At 42.4% G+C, this 26,019-nt stretch overlaps 1 protein-coding gene across 1 annotated transcript in view; it reads left to right on the top strand.

Moving 5' to 3' along the window:
* The window catches only part of tle2b (TLE family member 2, transcriptional corepressor b), a 70,980-nt gene that overhangs the window by 4,198 nt on the left and 40,763 nt on the right, over positions 1-26,019 (top strand). The window contains exons 2-4 of the mRNA XM_083970390.1: positions 6,217-6,314; positions 8,063-8,126; positions 23,121-23,165. Coding sequence (XP_083826516.1) covers positions 6,217-6,314; positions 8,063-8,126; positions 23,121-23,165 — 207 coding nt within the window. The remainder of the gene's footprint in view (positions 1-6,216; positions 6,315-8,062; positions 8,127-23,120; positions 23,166-26,019) is intronic.

Below are 26,019 nucleotides of genomic sequence, written 5' to 3'. Positions count from 1 at the left end.
ATATGTAGGTTTACTTCAAGCTGCAGAACACAGGGAGGTTTTTCTCTGTGTACACTCAAAGCTGAAATTCTCTCTCTCTCTCTCTCTCTCTCTCTCTCTGTGTGTGTGTGTGTGTGCATGCGCGTGCAAGAAGATTTCCCCCAGCTCTAGGAGGTGTGTAGGTGTGGTGGCTCTGTTCCACAGGTTAAAGATTAGATGTAGTTGCTGAAAGAGTCAAATGTTGCTCCAGAGTTAAAACAGTGATGGATTTAAACGCATTAGCTCCTCACATCTGCTCTGATGTTTATATTTACACTGTCCATGAACATCTTCATTCACTTTATGCTTTAAAAATGTATGTTTGGACAATAAAACCACTGTGTGAAGAGAAAATGAAAAGCTGGACTGTGTGTTGTACAGTTTGATCAACTGTCCAAAATGTATAACGATCTGTGTCATCTGTGTGACTGCATGCAGAGAGCTTCCTGCTCCTTTGGCCATGAGTATGGTAACACTTTATTTTTACAGTCAAGTAAACAAACTAATACCAAATATGTGACCACAGAAATCACATCTGCTCGATGAATGTAAGAGTGTTTGTCTGAGTCAGTTTTGCTGTGTCTGTGTATTAATGTGCATGAGATAGAATTTGTAAGATAATTTTGTAGTCGCATTGGCAAGACATACAAAACTTTTTGTTATGAGTTTGCTGATATGTCTATAGAATAATTTGGATGTGCAAGTTTGTGCTATTTGCTTTTGCTCAAAGCGGACCTGTTTTCTTTTTTGGCATCTGGCTGTGTCGGACAGTTTGTTTTCCTCTAACGTGTGGCTGTGATGAAAGCCATGTACGGTAAACAACGCGGTAGATTGCTGTCACCTCCCGCAGATGACATTCTCCCCTTCTTCCCCTCTGTCCTCTCCTTGTTTGCATTTAATTATATTCTGCATCTCAGAGGCAACCCCATAAAATGGCAAAAAGTCAACTAACAACAATATAGCCGCAGTGAGACGACCCACGGAACAAGCAAAAAAAAAAAAAAATTGCACAAGCAGCCAACAACTTCTACTCAGACATCAGCAGCCAACCAGATTAAGTCTGCACTCTGATTAAAAAAACAGGCCGTTTTCTATCCCCAAATCCTGTGTTCTGTGTTCTTTTCTTTGTCATTAAAAGAAATGATCAGAGCGAGGCTTGGATAGAGTCCAGAGACTCTTTTGGCTGCCAATCTTTCCCTGATTTGTAATCCACCGCTGGCTTAGTGGCTGACTGGTGAGCTGCAGCATTAACTGACTAGCTCTCTGACTGACTGACTGACTGACTTTTGCTCTACTGGCTGGTTGGGTAGCAGGATGACTGACTGTTGCTTGTTAATTGAGTTTCAAACTGAATGACTGACTGGCTGGCTGCCAGGGTGACTTAGTGTTTGCAGGTTCTCAGCACAATGAGAAGGCCACTAACTGTAAATGAGCTTCTATTGTTGGGCAGCTGACAGGGTGGCACTCTCTAAGTTATCAAGACCTTTGAAAGGCCGGCCAAGAAAAAAAGGGGGTGACAAAAGCGGCACAGAGCAGAAAGAAAAAGGGAAAGTTTATGGTTGTAAGTTAGATCTTCAGTTTTTCTTCCACAGTCCAAGCGCTGTTGCTTCCATTCACTGCTGCTAAAGTACACACATGGGGCACTGACACTCCTCTGCCACACTTGGTTTTTCTCATGTATTCATGTGACTTTTGCCTAAATATTTCACAAGCCATTTATTATTTCATGTGCTATCTGAGTGTGTCTCGGCTTGTCTCAGACACACACAAGAAAAATAGGGAGAAAAAAGGGGTTAAGAAGGAGAAGTAAAGACAGAAAAGAGGGAGAAAAGGGAGGGAGAAGCGAGTGAGAGAGCAGAAGAGAGAGAAAATGTTTTGTTTGTGGTTGTTTTGTCTGAATGAATGCATCCATGCATAGGCATGCCTGCTTATACCGTGTGAACGCTCACATGTTGGAAGAGAGTGCGCCAGGGGCTAAACGGATAGACGGGGAAGACAAACAGACAGATAGAATCATTTCTTTCCCAATCACTCCCAGACGTGCATCTGTTGCACAGTTGCTGTCTCTCTCATGCAGCCGCCGCCACTAGTGGAAAAACAGGCAGCTGCTTGAACAGAGGACTTCAATGTGACAGAAAGACAGACAGACAGACACACCGGCGAAGAGAGCGTCACACAGACGGACAGGTAGAACCAGACTGACCTAATACACAGACAGAAAGTGAACAACATGATGAGAGAGTTGCTTGAACACATTTTCTCTGTTCAATAAATATTCTATTCTGCTCCTCACGTGACGTGGCCATCCTCATCGCTGTGACTGATCTCGTTATCTATCTAGTTATTCTTTGGTCATTTTATGCCTTTATTTGATAGGACAGCGAGGAGAGACAGGAACGCAGGGAGACAGACTGCAGCAAAGATCTTCTGGGTTGGGAGTTGAACCGCGATCAACCCATATGGGACGTGCTCTAGTCTAACCGCTCGACCACTGAGCCCCCCCCCACCCCCCCACCCCCCACCCCCATCTTGTCATTTTATCAAACACACTTGCATGTCATCACGTCACTTTTACTGCCAGTTAATCAGGTCTGACAGACAGACTGACAGGCTGCTGAACGTACAGACAGACACTGACAGACAGGTGATGGTTACAGGCATGGGGTCCAACCTCTGTTCTGTTATGTGATACAGTGAAATAGGCTTCACCCGCCACTCCCACCCCCACCCCCCCATATATAATCCCTTCTAATTCTCTGCTTGCCCGTGCCAGCTCCTCCAAATTGTGATTGACTGACTGCTGTCCCACATGGTGTGTGTGTGTGTGTGTGTATTTGTGGCCCTTCCCTCTCTTCCTCTCCCTCCCTCCTCCACCTCCACCTACTAGATTAACCGGATGAGTTTTAGGTTTCAGGATCCCCTATGCTGACTACACACACACACATACACACACAGAAGGCTGTTTTTGGCCCTTCGTGACGTGCTATTGGACCCCTAACCGTCTGGGCGGCCATCTGTCACAATACAGGAGGGACCAAACACACACACTGTACACACACACACACACACACACACACACACACACACACACACACACACACACACACACACACACACACACACACACACACACACACACACACACACACACACACACACACACACACACACACACACACACACACACACACTCCAACAAATGTTTGTTCTGATGTACATATAGCCCGACTTCCTGATGACACCATCTTTGTAAACACTGCAGAAGGATGCACATTTTTCCCCCTTATAACGTCTAACTCTGTTTTACTCTGAAGTATCCGTGAGCAAAACACCAGGTCTCTTATTACCCGTAATGAGCATGGACTAATTTGACACCAGCTTTCCATAGTAGTCTCTTTATGCTGACAGCCAGAGCTCAGCGGAGGCTGGGAATATTTCTCCTTTTGCTTGAGGTACTTATAACTCAAAATTCCTTTTTTTGTATTTTTCATTTCCTTTTTTGCTCATAAGAAGTTTTATTGCTCTGGGGTCCATGAATCTCATTCAAAAAGGTGAAACTGCCAAATTAAAAGACAAGCATTCGGCAGCTTTTGTCCAATAGATGAAAGAAAGAGACTCAAATCTCTGATCAGCTCACTACAGAGGACGCCGTCGCCATGTTGACACCAACGGCTGTCACTCGCAGATCTCTTGTATAATCCTGATCTGTGACTATGGGCTTTGTTATATGACTTAGTGCTGCTGATGTAACCTGCCAGCAGCACTTTGTTTGTGTGCATTCGCATGAGTATGTGTCTGTGTCCATGATAGCAGATGGTGGGAGCTGTATTGCCACAGACCAATGGACAGAGCACAGGGTAGAGCAGCGAGGCTGTGTTGACTACAGCAAAGACAGCATGACTCTCTCTCTTCATCTTCGTCCCATCCCCTCGGTGTCAGACGGATGAATGGTTGGCTATCTCTCTCAGTCAGCAGCCACGCCGCTCTTTCATCATCTGTCTCTCTGCTCGTTCTTTCATTTCTCTGTAAGAATGTCAAACCAGTCTATACCTCCCTCCATCCTTCAGACCATCCCTCTCTCTGTCTGTCAGATGAGTATCTATCTCTCCTCTGCCTTTTTAATTTGTCAAGCAATCCCTCCATCCATTCCCTACTCTCCCTCCCACCACGGGTTTGTGTGTCCTGCGTGTGTGCTGAGAGTGCGAATCTGCATGTTCAGTGTGCGAGCGTTTGTTTGTTTGTGTGCTTTTCAATGCGCTCTTGGTTACGTGGGTGTGTGTGTCTATCTGCCTGTGCCAGATCGCTATCTATCCCTCACCCCTCCCTCATCCCCCGCCTTCCCTCCCCCACTGAGTGTGTGTGTGTGGTGTGAATCAAGGTCAGTGGGGATCTGTTGGCAGACACCCCCCCCCCCGCACCCCCATCCATCCCACCCTCCCCCTCCACCACTCCCTTCCACACACACACACACACCCACCCAGAGGGTTTGTGTGTGTTGTGCCCATCCAGCCATCTAGATGTCCCCGCTATGCCTGCCTCAGCTCAGTTTAGCTCAGCTCAACTCGGCTCTGCGGATTAATTACTGGGGAACCCACCGCGTCTCTGACCTCCACCGTCGGACTAATTGAAATCTAATTGAATTGTGCTTGTCTAGACTAATGAAGCCCCGCCACTGAAACCGCCAATCTTTTAGCCGTAGCTGCGGGCCGATAGCCACCCAGCTGCACTGCAGTGACTGCACTTTAGCTTAGATGGATGAATAGATGGATGGACATGTGAACAGATGAACAAAGGGATGGATGGGTGGATGGATTTAGAGCTGCCTCTGGTGGTTAAATTAGTTAAAAAGAACTTTCCATATGTTTTGAGGTGTTGGATTAAGGGTCCACAGCTTCATCGGTGGCAAGAAAACTTGAGCACATCAGTTTTTCCAACTAAAACATATCCTTTCTTTTTTAGAAGAATTTGATCTTAGCTGATGCCAGAGCTGAGGTTTGCATCTTTGCTGTTTGTCAGCACCAAATTATAGTCAAAGCAAACTTCAAATTTACTGATTTTGCATTCCATTTTGGCTCAAACTGAACACAGTTGAAATAGCTGGGTTTCCTCTGTTTGTAGTGGAGGAAAAAAAATATGGGTGAAACAAAAGAAGTGACTAGGTACTAGTGCAGGCATCTGTGGTACTCTGTGGTTTGACCAGACACTTCATCAACAGCTCAGCGTCAGGGCACTTGTGCAGAGGGGAAGTAGGATCTACTGTAGCAGGATAGTGAACCTCAGTGCGCTCCTGGTGAGACTGCTCTCTGACAGGTGATAAGAAGTGGTTGTGAAGAAGTGACAGAGACACCTGGCAGTCTGCATCCTCCGCTGGCTAACAGCAGGAGTCCCACTGTGCAGGGGAAATTAGCCAATCCAAATAAACAGAGAGCGAAGGAATAGAGGGAGAAGGAAGAATACAAGAAAAAAGATGGTATCCCCTTGCATAAAAATCTCCTCTGAGAATCTACAAAAACAACACTGAAGCCACTTCTGCTTACTCCAGCCCCATTCCCAAACATAAACAGCTACAGCATCAAAACACACCCACAGTGCCCTTGTTTCAAACTTCACGAAGACTATGGAGGAGGAGGGCGGCTGTCGAATACGTTTTAGACAGACATGGCGAGTAGGGGGTGGTGGTGGGGCCCCTGGGAGGAGCTTGTTTTGTTGGGTCTTCTTTAGCTTTTAGCAGGTGAGAGACGGTGCCGTGATTCCCTATAAGTTATTCATTTGACGTTTCCTCCCTTCTCAGCTCTTTGTAGGCAGGAATACATTAACAACCTGGCAGAGTGAAGAGGATGCTAATGTGGAAGCGAGGGAGAGGCAGAGAAGAGGAAGAAAGGATGGGGGCAGTGGAGGGAAGGAGGCAGAGTCATTAGAGGAGGAGGAGAACAGAGAGAGAGGACACGGCTTTATGATGTGTGGGAAGGGGAAGTGACCTTCCCTCTCACTTTCATCTTGGCTTTTTTCTCCCCTTACCTCGCTTTAACACACACACACCCACACACACACTCACTCACATACATGCACATACACACACACGTGCAAGGTGGACGTGCACTTATAGACGTAATGCATACAGTCTTAGGCCCATACACACATGTGCACCTCAGTATCCGTTTTCATCCTTTCTTTCTCTTCCTCTTTATTAACTTATAGGTCCCCTTGCAGCCTGGCCAGTCTTTCAAGTTCACAGTCCTGGAAACCCTGGACCGTATCAAGGAGGAATTCCAGTTCCTCCAGGCTCAGTATCACAGGTACGCACACACAATATCACATTACACATGCAACAAATGCACAGACTTGCATGCATACTCACACATACACTGATGTTCACATTGTATTTCAACTCCAGTTATACGTACCTCATAAATGTCAGCGGTCATCATGCAGTTGTTTATTTCTTTCTAATCAAGACGAGCTTGGTGTGAACCTTGAGAAAAACCATTAACTTCTTTCAACACAGTACATTCGACATTATTATGATAATTATAGAAACAACATGTTGCAACTCAGTTCAGTGGAAGTGGGTGTTATATTCCTAAATACAAGAAGCAATAAAGATAATATGACAGCAGGCAAGTGCTGTCCTTTTAATCTTTATTACTACACTGAAAGTGAGAAAATACTGCAGACTGATAGTGAGTTGCAGCCTTTTGTTCATAATTCCGTCGCTGAGCTTTACACGCTTCTGTTTGCCTGAATCTATAAATCATCTGATCAGTTACATTTACAGTAATTGGTGAAATCAATCAGAGATATCCAGTTAACCGTGTGATGTTAAATTACAAATTATAATTGCAAATTAAGAGATATAAACACTCTATTTTAAAATGTCCAATAATTCAGCTTATCACTCTTGCTGTTGCACTTTGTTACAGTATAGCTGTAGTTGTGGATAATTGAGTTTATAGTATCTGCCATATCAAACAGAATATAAAACAGTGGAGGTCACTTACGGTCATATTATCATATGGCTGACCAGAGGTGACCTTGGCTAAGAGAGATGAACCATCATAGGTTAAAACATCTAACCTCTTGCTCACACTTCAGTGGGCATGCTGCACAGCCTGCTGTGATACAGCAACACTACTTTACTGCTCAGCACTGGACTGATGGATCTCAGTAGCGCACACTGATGGACACACATATCTTTTTATGTTCATTATGAATGCTTTTGTGATTAAGACACAGTACAACCACGCAAACTGCAGCCAACTCCCAGCACAACAGCAAAGCTTTTCATAATGATAATAACTATCTGACTTAGCTTTTCCTTTTCTGAATATTGGCCTGATGAAGGGTCTGCTAATCTCAGCTGCATAGTTTCCCACCTCAACTTGACAGTTTAAACAGCCCAGAACAGATAGATGTTAATAATGCACATGCGGAGAAGGCTTCCCTGAATATCCTGAACTGGAGGATTTTGCGAAGCTTGCATTTGCAAAGGTTATGCTTTATTTCATCCATTATTAACTAATGTAATGCATTTGAAACACATTTGAAAGTACCTTTGAAAATCACCAAACCTGAACCATAGACTAAAGCACAGCCCAACAAAGAGGCTCAAATGACGCACTGTGCTGTATCTGGACCCTTTTTGACTCAGTAGCAGTGCTCTATACTGTATGTTCTGATTTACACATGATGCTCACAACCACACACCCTCCCACACACATGTACAGTAGGTGTGATAAATTGCAGCGCAGAGCAGGACACACCCTGCTGGCTGCTGCCATGAAGGGGATATTTTTCAGTGTCACTTTCAGCAGTAATAAGTAGCCTGACTGTACGGCTCGAAATAACTTTTGGTATTCTTACACTCTTAAACTGTGTTTGACCTCTGCAATATCTAAGTCCTGTGGGAATTCTAATTCATTTCACTGGATGCAAATAAACCATTTAATCTGTGTGTGTGTGTGTGTGTGTGTGTGTGTGTGTGTGTGTGTGTGTGTGTGTGTGTGTTTGTCCGTCCATCCGTCTGTCCTTTTTTGTCCTTGTGCAGCCTGAAACTGGAGTGTGAGAAGCTGGCCAGTGAGAAGACCGAGATGCAGAGGCACTACATCATGGTGAGTTCAATCAGACCTTCACCGGAGCTGTACTGTGATTCGTTAGACTGACAGGGCCACTCCAACTCTAAACAGAGTCTGATGGCTTCTTACAGTACATAGGAGTTACAATCAGCGGAGCTGTAACTGTGCTTTTCAAGTGTTACAGTTATTTAGTGTTCATGCCATTCTGCAGTTAAATACTGTATGTTCCCTACTCTGTTGTTCTCCCTCCTTTCCTCTGAGTCTTTTTCTCTCTACCTCATTTCCATTGTTACATTGTTTTTAAAATATCACAGAAAGTCGACACATTCAAATCATAGTCGTATATGATATGTCATGACATACATGTTTTGCACGGGTACATAATCATGAATATGTGTCATAGTGGGAAACAATTAAAACATTTTGACAGTGTAGTTGCACAAACCTTTGGCAAACCAGTTACAGTCTGTCAGACGATTTTCTCTTATGCGCTGTTTATCTCGCTCTTCCATACCTCTCTTCGTTCGATACGTACTTTTTGTTTTTCCAAAACCTTTCCCGCATTTTATTTCCCTCAGACCCTCTGTCTTGCTCAGTCTGTTTCTCCGTCTCTTCCTCCTCTCTGTGTTTTCTCTCGTGCGCTAACAGCCTGAGCTCCCTCTGTGTCGTCGTGTCTGTGCGACTAAAGGCTCACATGTATTGTAAGCCTTCGTCTGTGGTACAAAACCCACACAGAGCCGACCAGAATACGATATGCACCATCTGCTAAGCTGCTCGCATTTCATAAACCTGGGAGAGCAGGCGGGATCGGGCCGTAAGCTAGATAGACACACAGATAGATAGACAAAAAGAGAAAAAAAACAGACAGGCAGATAGACTGACAAATAGATTGTGAAGGAAAAGTGAGCAGACAGACAGGTTAACTGGCAGACAGACAAATGGATATAGAAGCACACAGGCAGACAGGCAGGAGATAAATGGATAAAATCACCCCTGACACACACACACGCACACACACTCACTCAGGCGATACAAGCATATACTACACATTCATTCATCTACACTTAGACTCACATGTGGTGCACACACACATCCTTCCCTTTGTCTTTTATTGTTATAAGGACGTTCCATTAAAAATCGTTATTTCTCAGACCCTAGCTTTCCTTAATTGCTGTTATGACTGTAATAAGTGTTGAATACGGTCAAAAGTATTTCTCAGAATAGGATGTAATGAAACATATCATGACCTGCAGGATACTGCTACAGTACTTTTTTTTTTTTTAGCACTAACATCATCGTAACTGTGTGACATAGAAGTAGTTACTCTGATGAATTATGTTTGATAGATAAAACCTTTTAAACAATGTTTGAAAGAAAAAGATAATGCATCCTCTCACAAATGAAAATTGAATAAATACGCAACAAATCTAATCCTTATTCACATAAATACACTGTGGGGTTTTTTCTGCTGCAACTTATTTGATTTGGTGTCACCAGTATCTTATGTATGGTGGCCAGTGTTGGCTGGGATAACCTGACAGAGGCATTACTGAGTCACTTTACCGACCTGTAGTATCTTCTCTGCTCCTGTTACACTACACTTAATGTGTCACAGAGAGACATTTCAAAATAAATGTTTTTTTCTCACTAAAGTAAAACAGTTCAATATTTATGCGCAACAGTGACGGCAACTGCACAACAGCACATTTGGCAATTCACAACCAACAACTTGTCGACGCAAACTACCCAAATGCAAGCACTCGACTGATCCTCAGCAGGACTTGTCAAGCTGACCTTATTTCATGAAAACATCCCCCCCGTTCTGAAACTCAAAAGTGGCTCTCAAAGTGGCAGAAGAGATGATACATGTGCATATAAATATGGCACAGTGCAGAACACACACAAAGAAAAACCTCTGGAAACCACAGACTTCTCAGAAACACCCACTCTCCTAATCTCAGGCACTCCCCATTTTAGCTGTGATTTCACAGAATTACTGTGTGGAGCAAATAGCCCTTGACAAACATCCACCTTCTCCACAACAAATCCTCGCCACCCATGCTCATACTAAAGGAGTGGTGGCGTGCCAGCATCAACACAGTCTTGTGTCTTTCCATAGACAGGGGCAATACATGACATTTGATCGAACTTTGTGCGTATTAAATGTCATGGCCTTTGTGACCACTGTGCCTTTTGGTAAACTAAGGAGGGGGGGAATCTGCTATATGCTGAAGTTCAGCATCAGGCTTTAACAGTTCCCTATGGTGGGAGGTCACATGCAGACGACATACCCATATAGGTTAGCATGGCAGACGGTTAGCACTGCAGGCTATATTATTTGAACTGGGGCTCACTGTGGCACAGTGCATGCCTAACACAGTGCTATGCTGCTTCATAGGCATAGTTCAGAAATGGGAGGGAGGAAGGGAGGGAGGGAGAGAAAATGAGAGGGAGGGGAGTGAAAGAGAGGCTCAAAGGGAAAGATAGCTTGAGAGGAAAAAAGGCTCAGAGTATGTCAGACAAAAAAAACAAAAAAACAGGGAGCTGCTGAGGGAGGGAGGGAGGGAGGGAGAGAAGGAGGGGATGATACAAAGGGATGCAGAGATAAAGAGAATAAAAGAGGAGAGGGAGAGTGATAGAGGCAGGAGAGAGATACAGAGGGAAAGAGGGAGAGAGAGAAAAATGCTGAAAAGGAATGAGAAAGAGGTACCAGGGGACAGAATTGCAGAGAGGAGAGATGGAGGTTGGGAAAAGATGCTGTGAAGGGCTGAAATGGAGGGAGAGTGAGAGAGGGAGCGAAAGAGAGAGAGAGAAAGAGAGGGAGTGAGAGAGACGGAGAGGGAAAAGGAGAATGCAACACGGAGTGCCAGAGAAAGAGATAGTGATGTGTTTGTGTGGGGGGGCGTGAAATGAAAAAAAGAGAGATAGAGAGAAAAAGAGAGAGGGTGCACGCACAGACACGTAAATAATGTGAAGCAACAACGGACTCGCTGCGCCCACAGAGGAGATAACCCAGAAGGCTATATTTAGCTCGTTAGGGCTGTCATCCATACTGAGGCCTGTTTCCACAGGCTGGGGCTCTGCTCACCACGCTGCACTGCTCCTGCCTTTACTATTCATCAGTTTTAAGCTCTTTAAATTATGGGTGAGGGGCTGGGAAATAAGGAGATGGTTATGCAGTGTTATACAGGGCTGATGCATGTGGAATTTTATGTGAACTTTTAACACTTAAACACCCAAGAAGATGTGACAATTAAGCAAACACACATTTTTCACTGTAAGGTGGCAGTCTGAGACTTTTTTCAGCATTTCCGTAGTTTTCGCAACATGAAGAAATAGGCTGAATCAGTTGTTTGATCACACATTTTTGTGTTAAAAAGGACAGGCTTTGTCTGTGGGTTGATCTATTTCCCCAATATTTGATCCAAATTACACCAAGCCACTCAAATTTGTGTGCCATTACTTACTGGTTGTTGATATGTCGCTGTCTCCATGTCTGAACTTTCTTGAGAGAAAGTTTGACTTTGTGTAATTGCTGTGCGGAAGTTGTCTTTGTGTCATCATTGGCTGTTCAGCTTTTGATCAGCCCTTTTCCATTGGGGCGTTGCTAATCTAGAACCTGTCCCACATGTTTCCACAGAAAAACTATCTGTTCCTGTCTCTGGCATAGTTGTAACCACTGACAGTGTCAATGGTAGGAGCTGCAGCAAGAATTCCTCCCCCATTTTCAGGAAATTTGAACAAACGCAGCAGCAGCAGCGATGCAAAATCTAATGTCTTTTAAATTCATAACAAGCTAATTCTGTCAGCCTTGTTTTCTTGCCCCACCTTCTGCTAGACAACCGTCTTGTTTCTTTGAGATTCATTGCTGGTTGGTGAACAACAAATTAGTGCATCTCTACCACCAACTGGTGTGCAGCGTAGACTGGGTTGGCTCCGAAATGCAGGCAGGTTCTCAAAAGGCTTCCCAATTGCACTGAATAGACCAAGGTAGTAATGCTAAAATTGACTAATACTAAGACCAAAACTGCCCAGAGTACATTTATCTATTTAAGAGGACATGACAGTTACAAAACAATAAACAAAAGGCTAAAGTGAGCCAATAACTGTGATATTGTTTTGAGCTGTGCTTTTCTACCCTCCACCATATCTTCACAGTGGGTATTAACTTTAACTCTGCTGCTAGATGTCTCCTTATGGCATGAAACTTTTCAAAGTCGGGAAGTTTGTTTTTCTTCACATTTACTACTTAAATTCTATAGCTGGCAATGGGTGCGTTTTACACATTTCACGCTTGCAGAAATGATGCCATAACCCTCTCAAATTGCTCCTGTCTGGAGTGCTGCTGCAGTGAAACAGCAGAGCCAGGTTTGGATATAGTGTGTTTGTATGTTTGGCAGACCCACTCTCTTTAGCTTTTTGGATGGAGTATATGTTTTATGTTGGCTGGTGTACTAGACTGGCTCATTTCTTTGTATGTGCAGAGACACAGTGGCAATGTGTAACTTTAGTGGTAGCTGCAAACACACACAAACATCAAGCAACACACATTGAGAGTGTCTGTGGGCGTCTTGCTTTTCTCTGGCTGTTGTATTTATAATTCATGGCTCTCAGATTTCACTGCTCTCCTCCATCCTGGAATCCCACTGTGTGTTTTTAAATAAGGTTGCATTGTAGCCCTGGCTAATCAGGGGGGCATAGACGTGTCGGTCACATGCTAACACAAAGTGCAAGAAAGACTCTCACCTGGAGAGCTCCGTTCGCTCCTGCTGGCCTAAGGTTGAGTCTTGCAAAGAGGAGAGAGTCTTTGCTGGGGGAGATAAAATAGTTGTCTTGCATCATAAAACCCCCAAAGTCACCATTTTAATCCAAACAGTACTTTGTACCAATCTCTCCTTTCTCTTGCCTCTTTCACCACTGCCCATATATAGTGCACTCTACAGTATATGAGTTGCTGGCAATCAAACATATTTTGTAATTCCATTGCTTGTTTTGTTAAATGCTTTCAGAACCTTTTTTTCTGGTGTCTGGACTATTATGCAGCCCACCTCAAATTCCTTCTGCCAAACACAAGACAAAACTCTTATGGGGGAGTGGACTGCCCAGCCCCTTTAATATAAAGTACAAAAAAGACATGTCTACTGGAGGGTGACAGCTCACAGTCGGGAATCACATTAGGTGGCCTCTCCATCGCTGTGCTGGTGCGTACGTGTGTGACTGTGTGTGTGTGCGTGGTTGAGTGAGGTACAGAGGCACTGCAGGGGTCCAGTGGTAATGAATGGCCGTGCTGTTGGCAAGAGACAAAATATTGTTGCATAAAAAATAATAGTGGGATGAAACGTGGGATATTAAGCTGCACATTATATATGACTATATATTCCGTCTTATATGGGGAGAGGATGGTACAACAGGGCTGTCTGTGGATCAGAAATTTGAGCCAATGTTCAAATTTGGCAGAACAAAAAAGAATACTTGATTTGTTATGATATTCACACCATTGTCAGTGTAAACTATCAAGCAGTGATGTGTGGGAGCGTTTTGCACAGGAAGTTTAAGGCCAGAGATTCAATAGAGAAACCACTAAGCAATGAGACCTGCTTACACGTTGGATTGTGCAGCTTGCAGAAATGACCTGCAGGTCTTTACCAACATGTTTATTGTGCAAAATTGATAAATAAATATGCCAAGATGGTTAGCTTTAGAATCTAATCTAAGATGACCATCAGCAACTGTAATTGAAGACTTGCTGCTGTTGCTTCATGATTGTCTTGATCAGTTGTCACTGCTTTGATCTCTTACTTTGCTTTTACAAAGACCTTTATTTTAAGTCTCCTGCAGAGGGGATTAAAGAACATCAAAATGTAAAATGGTAGTTTAACATTAATAGTGAGACGTAATACAACAAAGAACATCTCATGTCTTTTATTTTTCTAATATTTTCTTAAAGGACAAAATATCGCTTGTCTAAAGCTATGGTTGATCAAAGAAAGAAATAGATCAATACCATACACTGGTAGTATAGTGGTTTCATTTTATCTTGAAATCTATATCTTAAAAAATATTCATGTGACTATTTTATTTTGAAGTGTGTATCAGGAAGTATCATGGTTTCAGTGTTTTGTCTCATGCCTGCCATGCAGTCATTTGTTGGAACATTGGGAGCATGTGTGCGTGTGCGTGTGCATGTATATGTGTGTACATATATCTGTGTGCTGCTTCGTCCGTTCGGTACATCCCCTCCGGCAGAGATGAAGTGTGTGTGTGTGTGTGTGTGTGTGGATTAATGCGGTGCTCTCAGCCTCTTACCCCACTCCCAGCTCATCTGTCTGATTCAGGCTGACACACTGTGTTCTCTTCAGCAACATTACAGTCACAGACTCCTTGAGAAAGAGGGAAGAGGGAGAGGAGGGGTTGGAAAAGGGAGAGAAAAAAATGAAGAGAGAGAATAGAAGCAATAAGGGAAGTGGAGAGAGAGATGGGGACACTGAGATGGAGAGAGGAGGAGTGTGAGGAAAACAGAGAAATATGAGAGAGAGAAAGAGAGAGAGGGCACAAGGGCATTGGCAGAGAGACAAGGAAAAAAGTAAAAAAAAAAACAGAACAAGGACACTGACAAAGAGAAGGAGAAAAGAAAGGGAGAAGAAACAGCAAAGATTAAAAGGGTTCATTTTAGTATATGAGAATGATGGACCAAAGGAGATGTAGGAGGGGCTGACTAGACAGGGGGGATGAAGGGAAAATGTCAAGAATGGGAGAAAGAAATGGAGAAATAAAACTGATGTAAGAGGGCAGGAAGGAAGAGGGCAGAATCTGAAGAGGGATTGCTCCTTACTAAGCTAAACGTCCCTCTGCCATCCGATAGTGGGAGTTGGCCAGGGGATTTAAGCGGGGCCAGATGTAGGGAAGGATTGAGTCTGTTTTAAGAGTCTTAAACCTGTCTGAACTGTCTGGATCAGGAGAAACAAACAGGACAGGAGAATTCATAAAAATGCACGGGGTCTCCGAAGCAGTAAATAGTGTACACATGTGTTCATAGATATGAACCCCTTCAAATTCAGGCACGGTAGTATCCTGTTGTTCTGGCTCTTCTCGTGATGAAACTGGCTGCAAGAGAAGCTGCAGTGAGGCTGAATGTCTGCCCTGACTGATTTAGTCGTCACCCGCTGACAGGACACAATGGAGAAGTCAGAGCCTGCTAACCTAACCGCTAATGTGGGTAAGCACAGCGTGCTAATAAATGTTTTAACATCGGCGGTGTGTGTGTGTGTGTGTGTGTGGGCGGGCAGATGAAAGAGACAAGCTCACCTAAGAGACATCAATGAACAATGCTTTGGTTAAGGTTTTTACACACACACATACATAGAGGAACTATAAAATCATCTCAGACACTCACACACACACAAATAAAACATGCAGGTGCAAACACACGCTCCAAACACACATGTTAGCAGCTCACACACATAAATGAGCTATGAGCATAGTACTGTATGAAGCCACACATGCCTGAGCGCAGAGTTGCACATGCACACATGAATGTCCCATTTAGATAAATCACCTTGGATTAGACCCACTTCCTAAATCTCATTTTAAAGTCTGCCAGCGTTCTTCGCTGAATGCATGTAGGAGATAGAGGGAGGGAGGGATAGAGAGAGAGAGAGAGAGAGAGAGAGAGAGAGAGAGTCTGGCACTGTCGTCTGACACTCTCTCAACACCAGGCGGGTGGAGGGAGGGAGGGGGGAACGAAAGAGCAAACACTCCCTGAAGAATGGAAGAGTGGAAAGGAGGAGGGAAACACGAGAGTAAAGGATGAAAGAAACAGAAAGACAGAGGGAGAGAGAGGGGGACAGAGAGAGAGCAGCTCGTTGAGAGAAATGCAGGAATGCTTTTTGCCTGTCTTGCCCTGATGATGACAGTCAGTGTGTATGTTATTAGTGGCAGATACACATTAGATATGGGGTATGTTCAGAGAAGTGGAACGTTACAGTGCGATCAGATAAACAAGAACTACACTGCAACCTCATTTATCTAAAGTAACCCGCTAGCTGAACTGACATTATGAGCCAAAAGCAGTCAAAAAAAAACGGAGCACTGATAATGGCAGTGAGTGAGATGTAGCCTCGTAGTATCTGTGCGTGCGTTTTTCGAAATTTTTTTTTTAGATACACTGCGAACTGAAACAATTTGAAGCTCCAGAGATTTTATTCCCCACCATCACATGCAGCAAAAGCTTTTCTTACAAATAGAGTGGCACATATACAGTTAGTCTCGTCAAAGTTTTGAAAAGCACACAATTAGACTTTGTAAAGAACAATTTTACACATGATACAAATGTTCATTGATTTAATAATTGAAGTGCTGCAGCTGACAGGCACTTTTTCACATTCGTCTTTCTTGTGTAACACTGATAAATGATAACAGGAACTTAGTCAAATTCAATCTGAATGCAGTTATTTACTGAATAGAGAAGAAAAAATATGAAAAATTTGGTCAAAAATTATGTAATTTGATATTGACTCAATTCCACTGCAAGTAGGTAAACAATACTATTGAATTATCACTGAGCCCTGTGTGGACATCATGTATTACGTAATTTATAGAAATGTGCTGTGGCTGACATTGGTAGGCTGTATAAAAAAAAATTAAATACGCAACAATACCAGGAATAAATTCATTTGACACTATTCTTCATAGCCATTTCTCATACACTGAAATATTTTGTAATGCAGCTGTATAATGGCACACACATCATTACACATTCACAGACCACAGAGCACAATTTGACCACAAACAGACCAGACTCCCATAGAGCGCTGTCACTAGAGTGCTGTACAGACTGCAAAAATAGCACAATAGTCACTTAACTACTGTCTCGCCTACACCCACAGGACAACTGTTACTACATTTCACTCACTTAGTCTTCTCTTTTCTGCCTCTTCAGAAGGAAACTGGTCTAATCTGAATCGGTTGCATAGTAAAAAGAGCAAATGTCTTAGCTAGTGCAACTTTTCTCACACTGTATGAGTGATGTCATATCTCACTCAGTAGCTTGTATCTCTTGGTCAGCTTTCAGCTTCATGTTTTATCATGTTTTCTTCATGATATTGTAATCCTGCTTTCTGCCTGACAGTTAATGTCTGAATAACTCAGGTTTAAAGCCTGAAATTCAAAACCTTCAAAATTGTTCTGGGCTGTCCTGAAGGTGACACTTTAAGGCATAGAAGTCAGCATAGAGGAAATGATCCTGTGGGGACCAATAAACCATTGCAATCTCATATTGTCATCAGCACTAGTGTTGCAGTTCTCTAGTGGCAGCACGGTGAGGGGCATTTAGTGCAGTGAATAGGATAGCTTAGTCAAATAAAATGCATTTAAAGCTTAAAATATCAAAAGCAAAAGAACTAGGAGATTTTTAAAGGTGGAGGTAAAGCAAAATCGAATCACTTCACTAGCAAATCATATTGTAGCATCTGATTAACACTGTATAAACACATAGTAAATGTAAAAACTGATCATGTAGACAAAAAATCTGATTTTTGTTGTTGTCATTGATGTATTTGTCAGCATTTATTGGCCTTTTATTGTTTTATATTAAATTATATTGACTTTTATAATCTCCATTTATGGATGTCTACTGGAGATATATACATGTAGACAAACACATGAATTACACTCACATCTGCTAACATCCACATTAAAGGGTGGTATATTAGTCTGTTTATTAAATGTTTATGTTCTGTGTCACAAGGCCAGGGTGTAAGGATGGGTTGACAAAAGACACAAGACTGCTGTTGGTTTCCTCTATAAAACCAATGGTCAGTGGTGTTTCTTTTATTTATCACTTTAACTATGTGTTTATTACTTACTACTGCTACCATGACCAAGGAAGTCCAGTGCACAGTATGCCAACATTCCACCATCACCTGAGAGATACATAGCGGAAGAAAATACGTCCCTGAATGACATTTTTAATTAAACAGTCGCAACGAAACTTGACAGAAGTGAAGTCAGCACCTTTCCACTGTCCACTGAATCTCAAAAATCCACAGTGGCAGCATCAAGGCTCCTTAGCTTTTCTCGTTGCCAACTCATACTCCTACTTGCTTTCCCTCAGGCTTTACAGAGAAGCGTTCTCATCATACCTTTATTACATTCCTGTCCGTAATGTTGCGCTGGTTATGTACAGTCGGCCGCTTCATTTTAGTCCAGAGTGGAGAGCTGCTGAAGTGAGCTATGTTCTTGCAAGGTTGTATTCAAATGCTAGGGCCCTGGTTTTGGCACTCAGCTGTCAGTGTAGTGGGCAAAAGTGAGATACTAAATGAAAAGAGGAGCGAATGAAAGAGGAGCGAGTGAAAAAGAGAAACAGAGAGTAATGACAGAGAGGTGGAGAGGCTGATGGGAGAGATGGAGGGAGAATTAATAAGGAGAGACAGACAGGAATTGAGTTAAAAAGACGGGGAGGGCCGTGGACTGGAGAGGTGTAATGATGGAAGGGCGAGGAGAGAGGCTGATGAGAGATGGAGGGAGAGAGGGAGAGAAAGAGGGAGAACAAAGAGAAATGTCACATGTCTTTCATGTTGAGAGGGCTGGAGAAGAGGCAGACATGGAAACACAAAGAGCTAGCTCAAGTATGTTTGTGAGTGAGTGCTTTAATACATGTGTATGTATTTTCACAGGTGTGTGGATACTTGTGTGAAGTATGTGTTCATTTTAACATGTGAAAGATTCCAAGATTGCGTGAGTTTTTGTGTGCATGAAAGCATATTGTTTGTGTATTGTATGTATCTGTGTGTGTAAGAGAGAGAGTACATGGTGGACATTAGCTGGACAAGGAGAGAAAAAGGAGAAAATATAGATATGCCACTTGACAAGGACAAGAGAGAATAAATGTACAAATCGAGCGAGCCAAGTAGAAAATGACAATAGAGAGAGGGAGATAGGGAGAAGAAGAAGGAGAAGATGATTGATAGAAATGACTAAGAGGAGTGAGAATGAGAGTAAGGGACAAAAATGAAAATGATACAGCAGGTAGATAAAACGGGGAGAAATAAAAGAGAGAGAGGAAAGGGGAGAGGAGAGAGGGAGTTTGAGAGGGAAGGTTAAAAAAAAGAGAAATAAGGATAAGATAATTGGCAAGAAAGCCAGAAAAGGTGTTGACAGGATAGTGTAAGAGAGAATGCACCAGAGGAAGGAGGTGACAAAGAACAGACAGATCAAGAAAGTGTCAACAGAGACACATGGCAAGACAGATAGATGGATAGATAGATAGATAGATAGATAGATAGATAGATAGATAGATAGATAGATAGATAGATAGATAGATAGATAGATAGATAGATAGATAGGTTAGGTTTTGGCACAAGAGAAAAACTACAGTGGTGGTTTATACAGAGGTAACGTGAATTACATTCTTCCATTCTCAATAGTTAGTAATTATTCCCTCCACTCAAACCTCCTTCAACAACACCTTGAAAATGTCACTCTGTGTTATTGCTCCTGACAAACAAACAGTACTAATTCACGCTGCCACTAGAGGTGCGGGCCAGGAGGGGCACTGATCCAAGTGTTTCCTTTCTGATAGCAACTGCAGGACTCAATGCATCTGATGATACAGCAGACTAATCTGGTACCTGAGCCAACAGGCTTTTTCTCAAAATTTTAAATTTTTAAGTCTAGATCAAAACCTAGTATTGTGTGTGTGACTATTTGTATTTTGTCTTGTTTCAGCCTGATGTCTTTGCTTCTCTCAGGTCTCCTCTCCTTTTATTTACGAGTGGTTTTCTGTTGTTGGACAATGAACCATGAAATACTGACTGAAATATGACACATTGAAACATCATCTGACAGTATCACCAAACACATAAGATAAATAGCCTACAATTGCTGGCTTTAATCGATCACTCAAATAGAAACTTAGAAGTGACAGAGAGATTATTAGACTGTTTGCACATGTACGCCTTTTGAAACTAATCAAGCTCAGTCCTATTAAAGTGGACTAACAGAAAAGGATTAGATATAAATATTTAGCTTTTGCTTATATATAGAATAAATGTTTTTTCAAGCGGTCCAGTGTAATGGCTTGTGGTCTGTCTACAGTAGAGCTAAAATACAATGGCAAATGGCGAAGCAAACCCTAGGTGCTTTGTGTTTACACATGAAACCACAGTACAGACTTGAAATGCACCATGACAGGTGGTCTCAGTGAACTGAGCGCTTGAAATGCACTGTTACCAACACTGTAAGTGTCCCCCTTAACAGAAACTGTTTACACCAATTCTCTGAAAGAGCTCCCGCCAGAGGGGAAACTAACCCATGTGAGTCATGTGATGTTCAGCTGGCCAACGATGGAATATATCCACACTGTCAGTTGGTTGGTTACTTGATTGCAAAATGACAGGATCATATAGGGGGTGGAAACTTTATTTACATTTTATTTTTGGTTTGGTCAAATGTTCTAAAATGACCCAGGTCTTTTCTTCTGGTTCAGTTTTCTCAACTGAAACTCAAATGACAAGGAAGACACACTTTTTATTAGCCACATTTTAATATATAAATGTACTCTGGGGGAAGAAAAACTGACATTGCCACTGAAGCACCAAAATGTGTCAGAGCATGTCGCAGCCTGAGGGGCAAACCAGTGAAACAACACATGAAACTGTATCCAGCTCCTTTAAAGTCCTCTGCCTTTTTGTTCTTATTTTATCTTTTTTCATTTTCACTTCTCACAACAACATTACATTTAATTGTAAAAGAACCTCTCGCCAGAAATATGCTTCTTTTAATGAATAGACTGCACTCATTTATTCACCTAATTTTTTGCCCTATATGGGACTGGAGTGTAATAATGTCACTGTAGTGTGTAGCACAGCGCTGCTGTTCAGTATGTAGTGTTCTGCTTTTTAATATTATACTCGTAGTGTAAAAGTTGTACAGTGTGATCTTGCAGTTCTGTACCTAATAATGTTCTTGCCAAAAAGGTGAATTTTAATTTAGATAAAAGTATATACATGGTGAGAGAAAGACAAGGATAGCAAGTGAGTAAAAGGTGACAGGAAATAGAAAGATTATCTGAAATGGAGAGTGAAAGAACGTCTGACAGCAGGAAAAAGAAGGAAGGGAATAACCAGAGAGAAGACTGAAAGAGAGAAAAGACAGACTGACAACCTCTGAAAGATAGAGATAGGAGTGAGAGGGAGGGACCGAATGAGGTGGGGAATAAATGGAGAGAGGGAAGAGAGCGATAGAGTGAAAATGAGCAAGAGAATACAGAGAAGAAGAGAGTCGTGTCTCGCTCTCATCAGTCAGAGCGTTGCTCATCCGGCGGCAGAGGCTGCCTTTGTCAGCATGACGGATCCTCACTGTCTGTTTGCTACTCGCCACCAACAGCATTACAGCACATTACTGACACACACACACACACACACACACACACACACACACACACACACACACACACACACACACACACACACACACACACACACACACACACACACACACACACACACACACACACACACACACACACACACACACACACACACACAGACTCCCACACATGCAGGAGAGAGGGAGCAACACATTTAGGAAGAACACACAGAGATGGTAGCATAAGGTATTTAACAAGCACACACACACACACACGGGTATGTCTGATGTACTGGTGTCACAGAGAAACAAAAACGGACACATTCAAACTGCAACATGACATGTTTGGCATAAATACACTGTGTTGCTGAACCTCTTACAGTAATAGCGGCTACATGTAATGTGAGTACATTTGGTGGATTCGTACTGCAACTTATGATTATTTTCAAATTGATCTGTTGATTATTCCATCATTAATTGATACAAAGTGTCAAAAAGTAGTGAAAGAAGTGCCCCTTGCTCCGAATTACAAGCCCAAGCTGATGTTCGCAGTTTGTTTTGTCAGACCAACAGTGTTTTATCAGTCATACAAACTGTGAACTTATGAAAACAGCATAGAATGATGTGAACTTACACACTTCACTACAACCCATCAGTTTTGCTTAAAATCAATACATTTAATTGCTGATAGCCTGATTGATTAATCAACTAATTGTTTCAACTCTAATCTTGATAGTAACATCTGATGACTGAAGCTGTGCTAAATGGTTTGTCCCAGGTCAAGCAAAGTCCAATCCTCTTTTATGGAGTGTAATTAGTTTTCCTTTGCCAGGGAAAAGGAGAGTGTGTAGAGTTTGGCAATTAGCCATAAGAGGCAGAGTGAAGTGACTTTTTGAACTTGTGGGTGGTAGACGTCATCTTCCGTACAATTGTGGTCACACTTTGCAGATTGCATTTACACCTGACTCAGGTCTGGTCACAACACGAGCCAGATCACCTCCAGATGTGGTCCGGCCTATTTGTTGTAGCATTCCAGCTCTGTCCTGTGTTTTCTGTGCTTTTTTTTCCTTAGCAGCCTGATAGATTGTACCAGGTACGAGACGAGCTTATACATTGTTTGCCCCATGTGTTGCACAGACTCACAGTGCACTGCCATCTTGGCTAACATTCACAGAGTTTGGCTCATTATTCTGATGGCCACCAAATATACAACACACATAGGCTACACAGACACATGAAAACAGAGGCAGAAAACACAAAATTCAGTAAACACACACATACACACATGCTCATTTGGCAGCCGTGCATAGACACCAATCTAAGTGTTAAAACCCCTCACACCCACACAGACACACACACATGCTGAGACAGTGATCGCACATAACTCACACCAAGACATAAATACCTCATTATCTATACAGACACACACAAACTTGCTGCATTATGCTCTCTCTCTCACACACACGCACGCACACACACACACATGTACGTTCTCTCTCCGATCTTCTCACTTCCAAGTTTCTTTCTTTCATTAGAACCACAGTGACAAACAGCAGCATATGCAGCTACACAGAGCAACAGATGTTCAACGGGAGATATTGAATGTTAATGTGTGCTGCGTATAAAATGTTAAGGAAGCTCTGTCATCTGTTTTTGTCTCCACAGTACTATGAAATGTCCTACGGTCTCAATATTGAGATGCACAAGCAGGTAAGAAAGACCATTCTGTGTTTTTTGTTTTGTTTTCCTTCTGCACATTGACAAACTGGTGCTGGTGTATGTGGAGCTTGTGTGTGTCTCACTTTGTGTGCAGAAGTTGCATTTAATGAGTAGGCGGGAGGAGGTGAACGTGTTATTTTACGCACACAAACATTGTACGCCAGTGTGTCATTATGTGCAAGTGGGTTGCGCTACATTTTCTTGATGCTGTCCTCTTTTATGTTTTGTATTCACACAATAGTATTTAGTCCAGAGTGGCTGTCTGGCACTGTATCACGTCATACACACATTTCTATATTTCTGGTCACTTAATGTCCACTATATTAGGAGGATGAAGCAGGTTTAGTTTCAGCGTACATTTCTGTCGTAAGATGATGAGAGCCGGAGAAAAATAATGTAACATCAGAAACAGAGTGATTAATAACAATAAAAAGGACTTGATCTTTTCTTTCTTCTTTTTGGTCGACTAATAATAACTGAATTATAACAGTGAGCAATAGATGGCTGATTTTATTACTTTTAGTAAGTTTCTCTGTCCAGCACTCCAGTTTACTTCAGTTGTACTCCGCAGCATAGAAAGTCAGAAAAAATAAGCAGAGTAGTCAACCTTTTTTAAGGTTTTGTGTCTCTGTTGATGAAATGCTTATATGTGGACTATATGTCGACCACAGAGTTTATATTATTGAGCAAATCAAGCATTGTCTACTGTAGCTGAGAGAAGAAACAAGTGATGTGACAATTGGTCAACTGTAGTGACTGTAGCACAGTCAGACATAGGAATTATGGATAAATGACAATATTTTCCAATCCATCCACTCCAGTGATGTTGGTGGTGAGGTTCTACCTTGTTTTGTTTTGCTGTCAATCTCACCTGTTGCTTCAGTCCTCGCGGTTCCCGCAGCAGCATGTTGGCAGCAGTTTCCCTCCTCCTCTCCTACATCTCTCCCTCTCTCTCTTCATTAGCTGCTATCCTTTCCTAAGCTTCTGTTGCTGCTTCACCTGCCACAGCAGCAGCACCACTTGTCGCCTGGAAATGCTCTAAATGAATAGAATATTTATAGCTTATCACACTAGTTCAACTGTTCAACTTTGTTTCGAGGTGCTCTGTTTTGCTAATACCTCTGGTTCATGCTGTCACTGTGCCTTCTCAGCACGGCCCTTTTGAAACTATTTTTTCAATATTCATGTGCACTGAGGGAGCGAACATTCATAGTCAGAGTTAAAGAATTAACATTAACATTATCCACTTGCAGGGGCGGTTGATATTGACAAGCAGCTTTGCCAGCCCTATTCTCTGCAGGGAAAATCAACAGCAACCTTTCCCCTTGCATGATCATGCTTTAATACAGTGTGTGTACATAGAGGAGGGGCTGTTCACCGACTGATACAGTTGTCAGTGTCTATCCTGCAATGGTGGTCAATGTATGTTTTACAGGTCCGGTGGTGACAGACTGAGTTTACCTGACACTAGATGTCCACAAAATATATATTATCCTCAGCATCGATTATTAGGACTTGTTGGTAAAATGCCCAAGGAAGTCAATGTGAATTGTGTATCATCCCGTTCTCACTGAGATCCAGTTTTTTTGAATGAAAACATGTGTGATGAGCAGTGTGTGTACTCAGATGTCAGCGTCTCCACACTTGCTGCTAATTCGCTGTCTGGGTCACACTGCGGGAAAGGAAGGCAGACAGAAAGACAGGCACACACTCAGATAAATATCCAGACGGAAATTCAGACAAAAGGCAGACAGACGTGAGATCTGTTTGGCTGCGCTGACAGACCTCCATGCAGATAGACAGAGTCATTATCCAGTTGAATGGCGCGCCTTTCAGGTGACTCTCTCTTCCTCTCTGTCTCTTGCTCCCTCTCTTTATCTGTCATGCTAACTCCCTCTCTGTTGCTCTCAGTTGACTCTGTCATGTAAGGCGAGAGGGGATTTTTTTTTTTTTTTACGTTTCACAATGAGCTCCCAACATGCCCAAGATACACATTTAGAAAGCAGCTCATTGTTTGAAACAATCTCTTAAAACGCCTTCAAATGAATGCCTCTGCACTCTGCACTTTAACCTCATAATCATTGTGTCATTTAGCTATCAAGGTAATTATAGCACAGACACATCAAACAGTGAGTTTCTGTCCAAATACAGAGTGCAGTGTATATACTTGCTCCAGACTCCAGCGCTGGCTGAAGTTAAGTCCTGTGCTTGTAGTCGAAGTTAGGGATGATGCAAGGCAAGTTTGAGTACAATCAGGGCAAATTTAAATAGATCGGTATCATATATATTAACATGCTATATTAGCATGCATCATTTGATTATCTTAAAACATTTATAAGAAGAAGAATCTGCTCCTAGTTCTTGCAACAGAGTATTTGCACATAATTTATGATAAGGAATAAAGCAACAGCTTCAGGCTAATACAACAAAACTACATAAAACAATATACCACAACCAACTATGAATCAGTCATCCAGGGCTATGAGCAAGATGCATCATTGTTGTCATACAGCCATTCTGAATAAAATCCAAAATTTGATTTAAACTTTATCAGGTTCATATTTGTGAATGGAAAAGCAAATAATTGCAATTGCACTATCTGACGCTGCATCTGTCGGTAGGTGAGGTTATTGTGTGTGACTGAGATAAGGCACCGTCAATGTTTGCAAGACATGATGTGATTCAAGATGAAGCATTATATGTGGAAAAGGTTACGTAACATGTAGCTTGCAAAAAGTTGCAATGCACCTTAAAAGAGGACGGAATATGCAGATGACTCAGGAACATATGCAGCTCTGGACTGCCCTCACTTTCACTTTTTTTCTGCCTTAGACTAGACGATAAT

Source organism: Trachurus trachurus (assembly GCF_905171665.1).
Source record: "Trachurus trachurus genome assembly, chromosome: 4".
In the NCBI taxonomy this organism is placed as follows: domain Eukaryota; kingdom Metazoa; phylum Chordata; class Actinopteri; order Carangiformes; family Carangidae; genus Trachurus; species Trachurus trachurus.
This window is presented reverse-complemented; position numbering and strand designations above follow the sequence as displayed.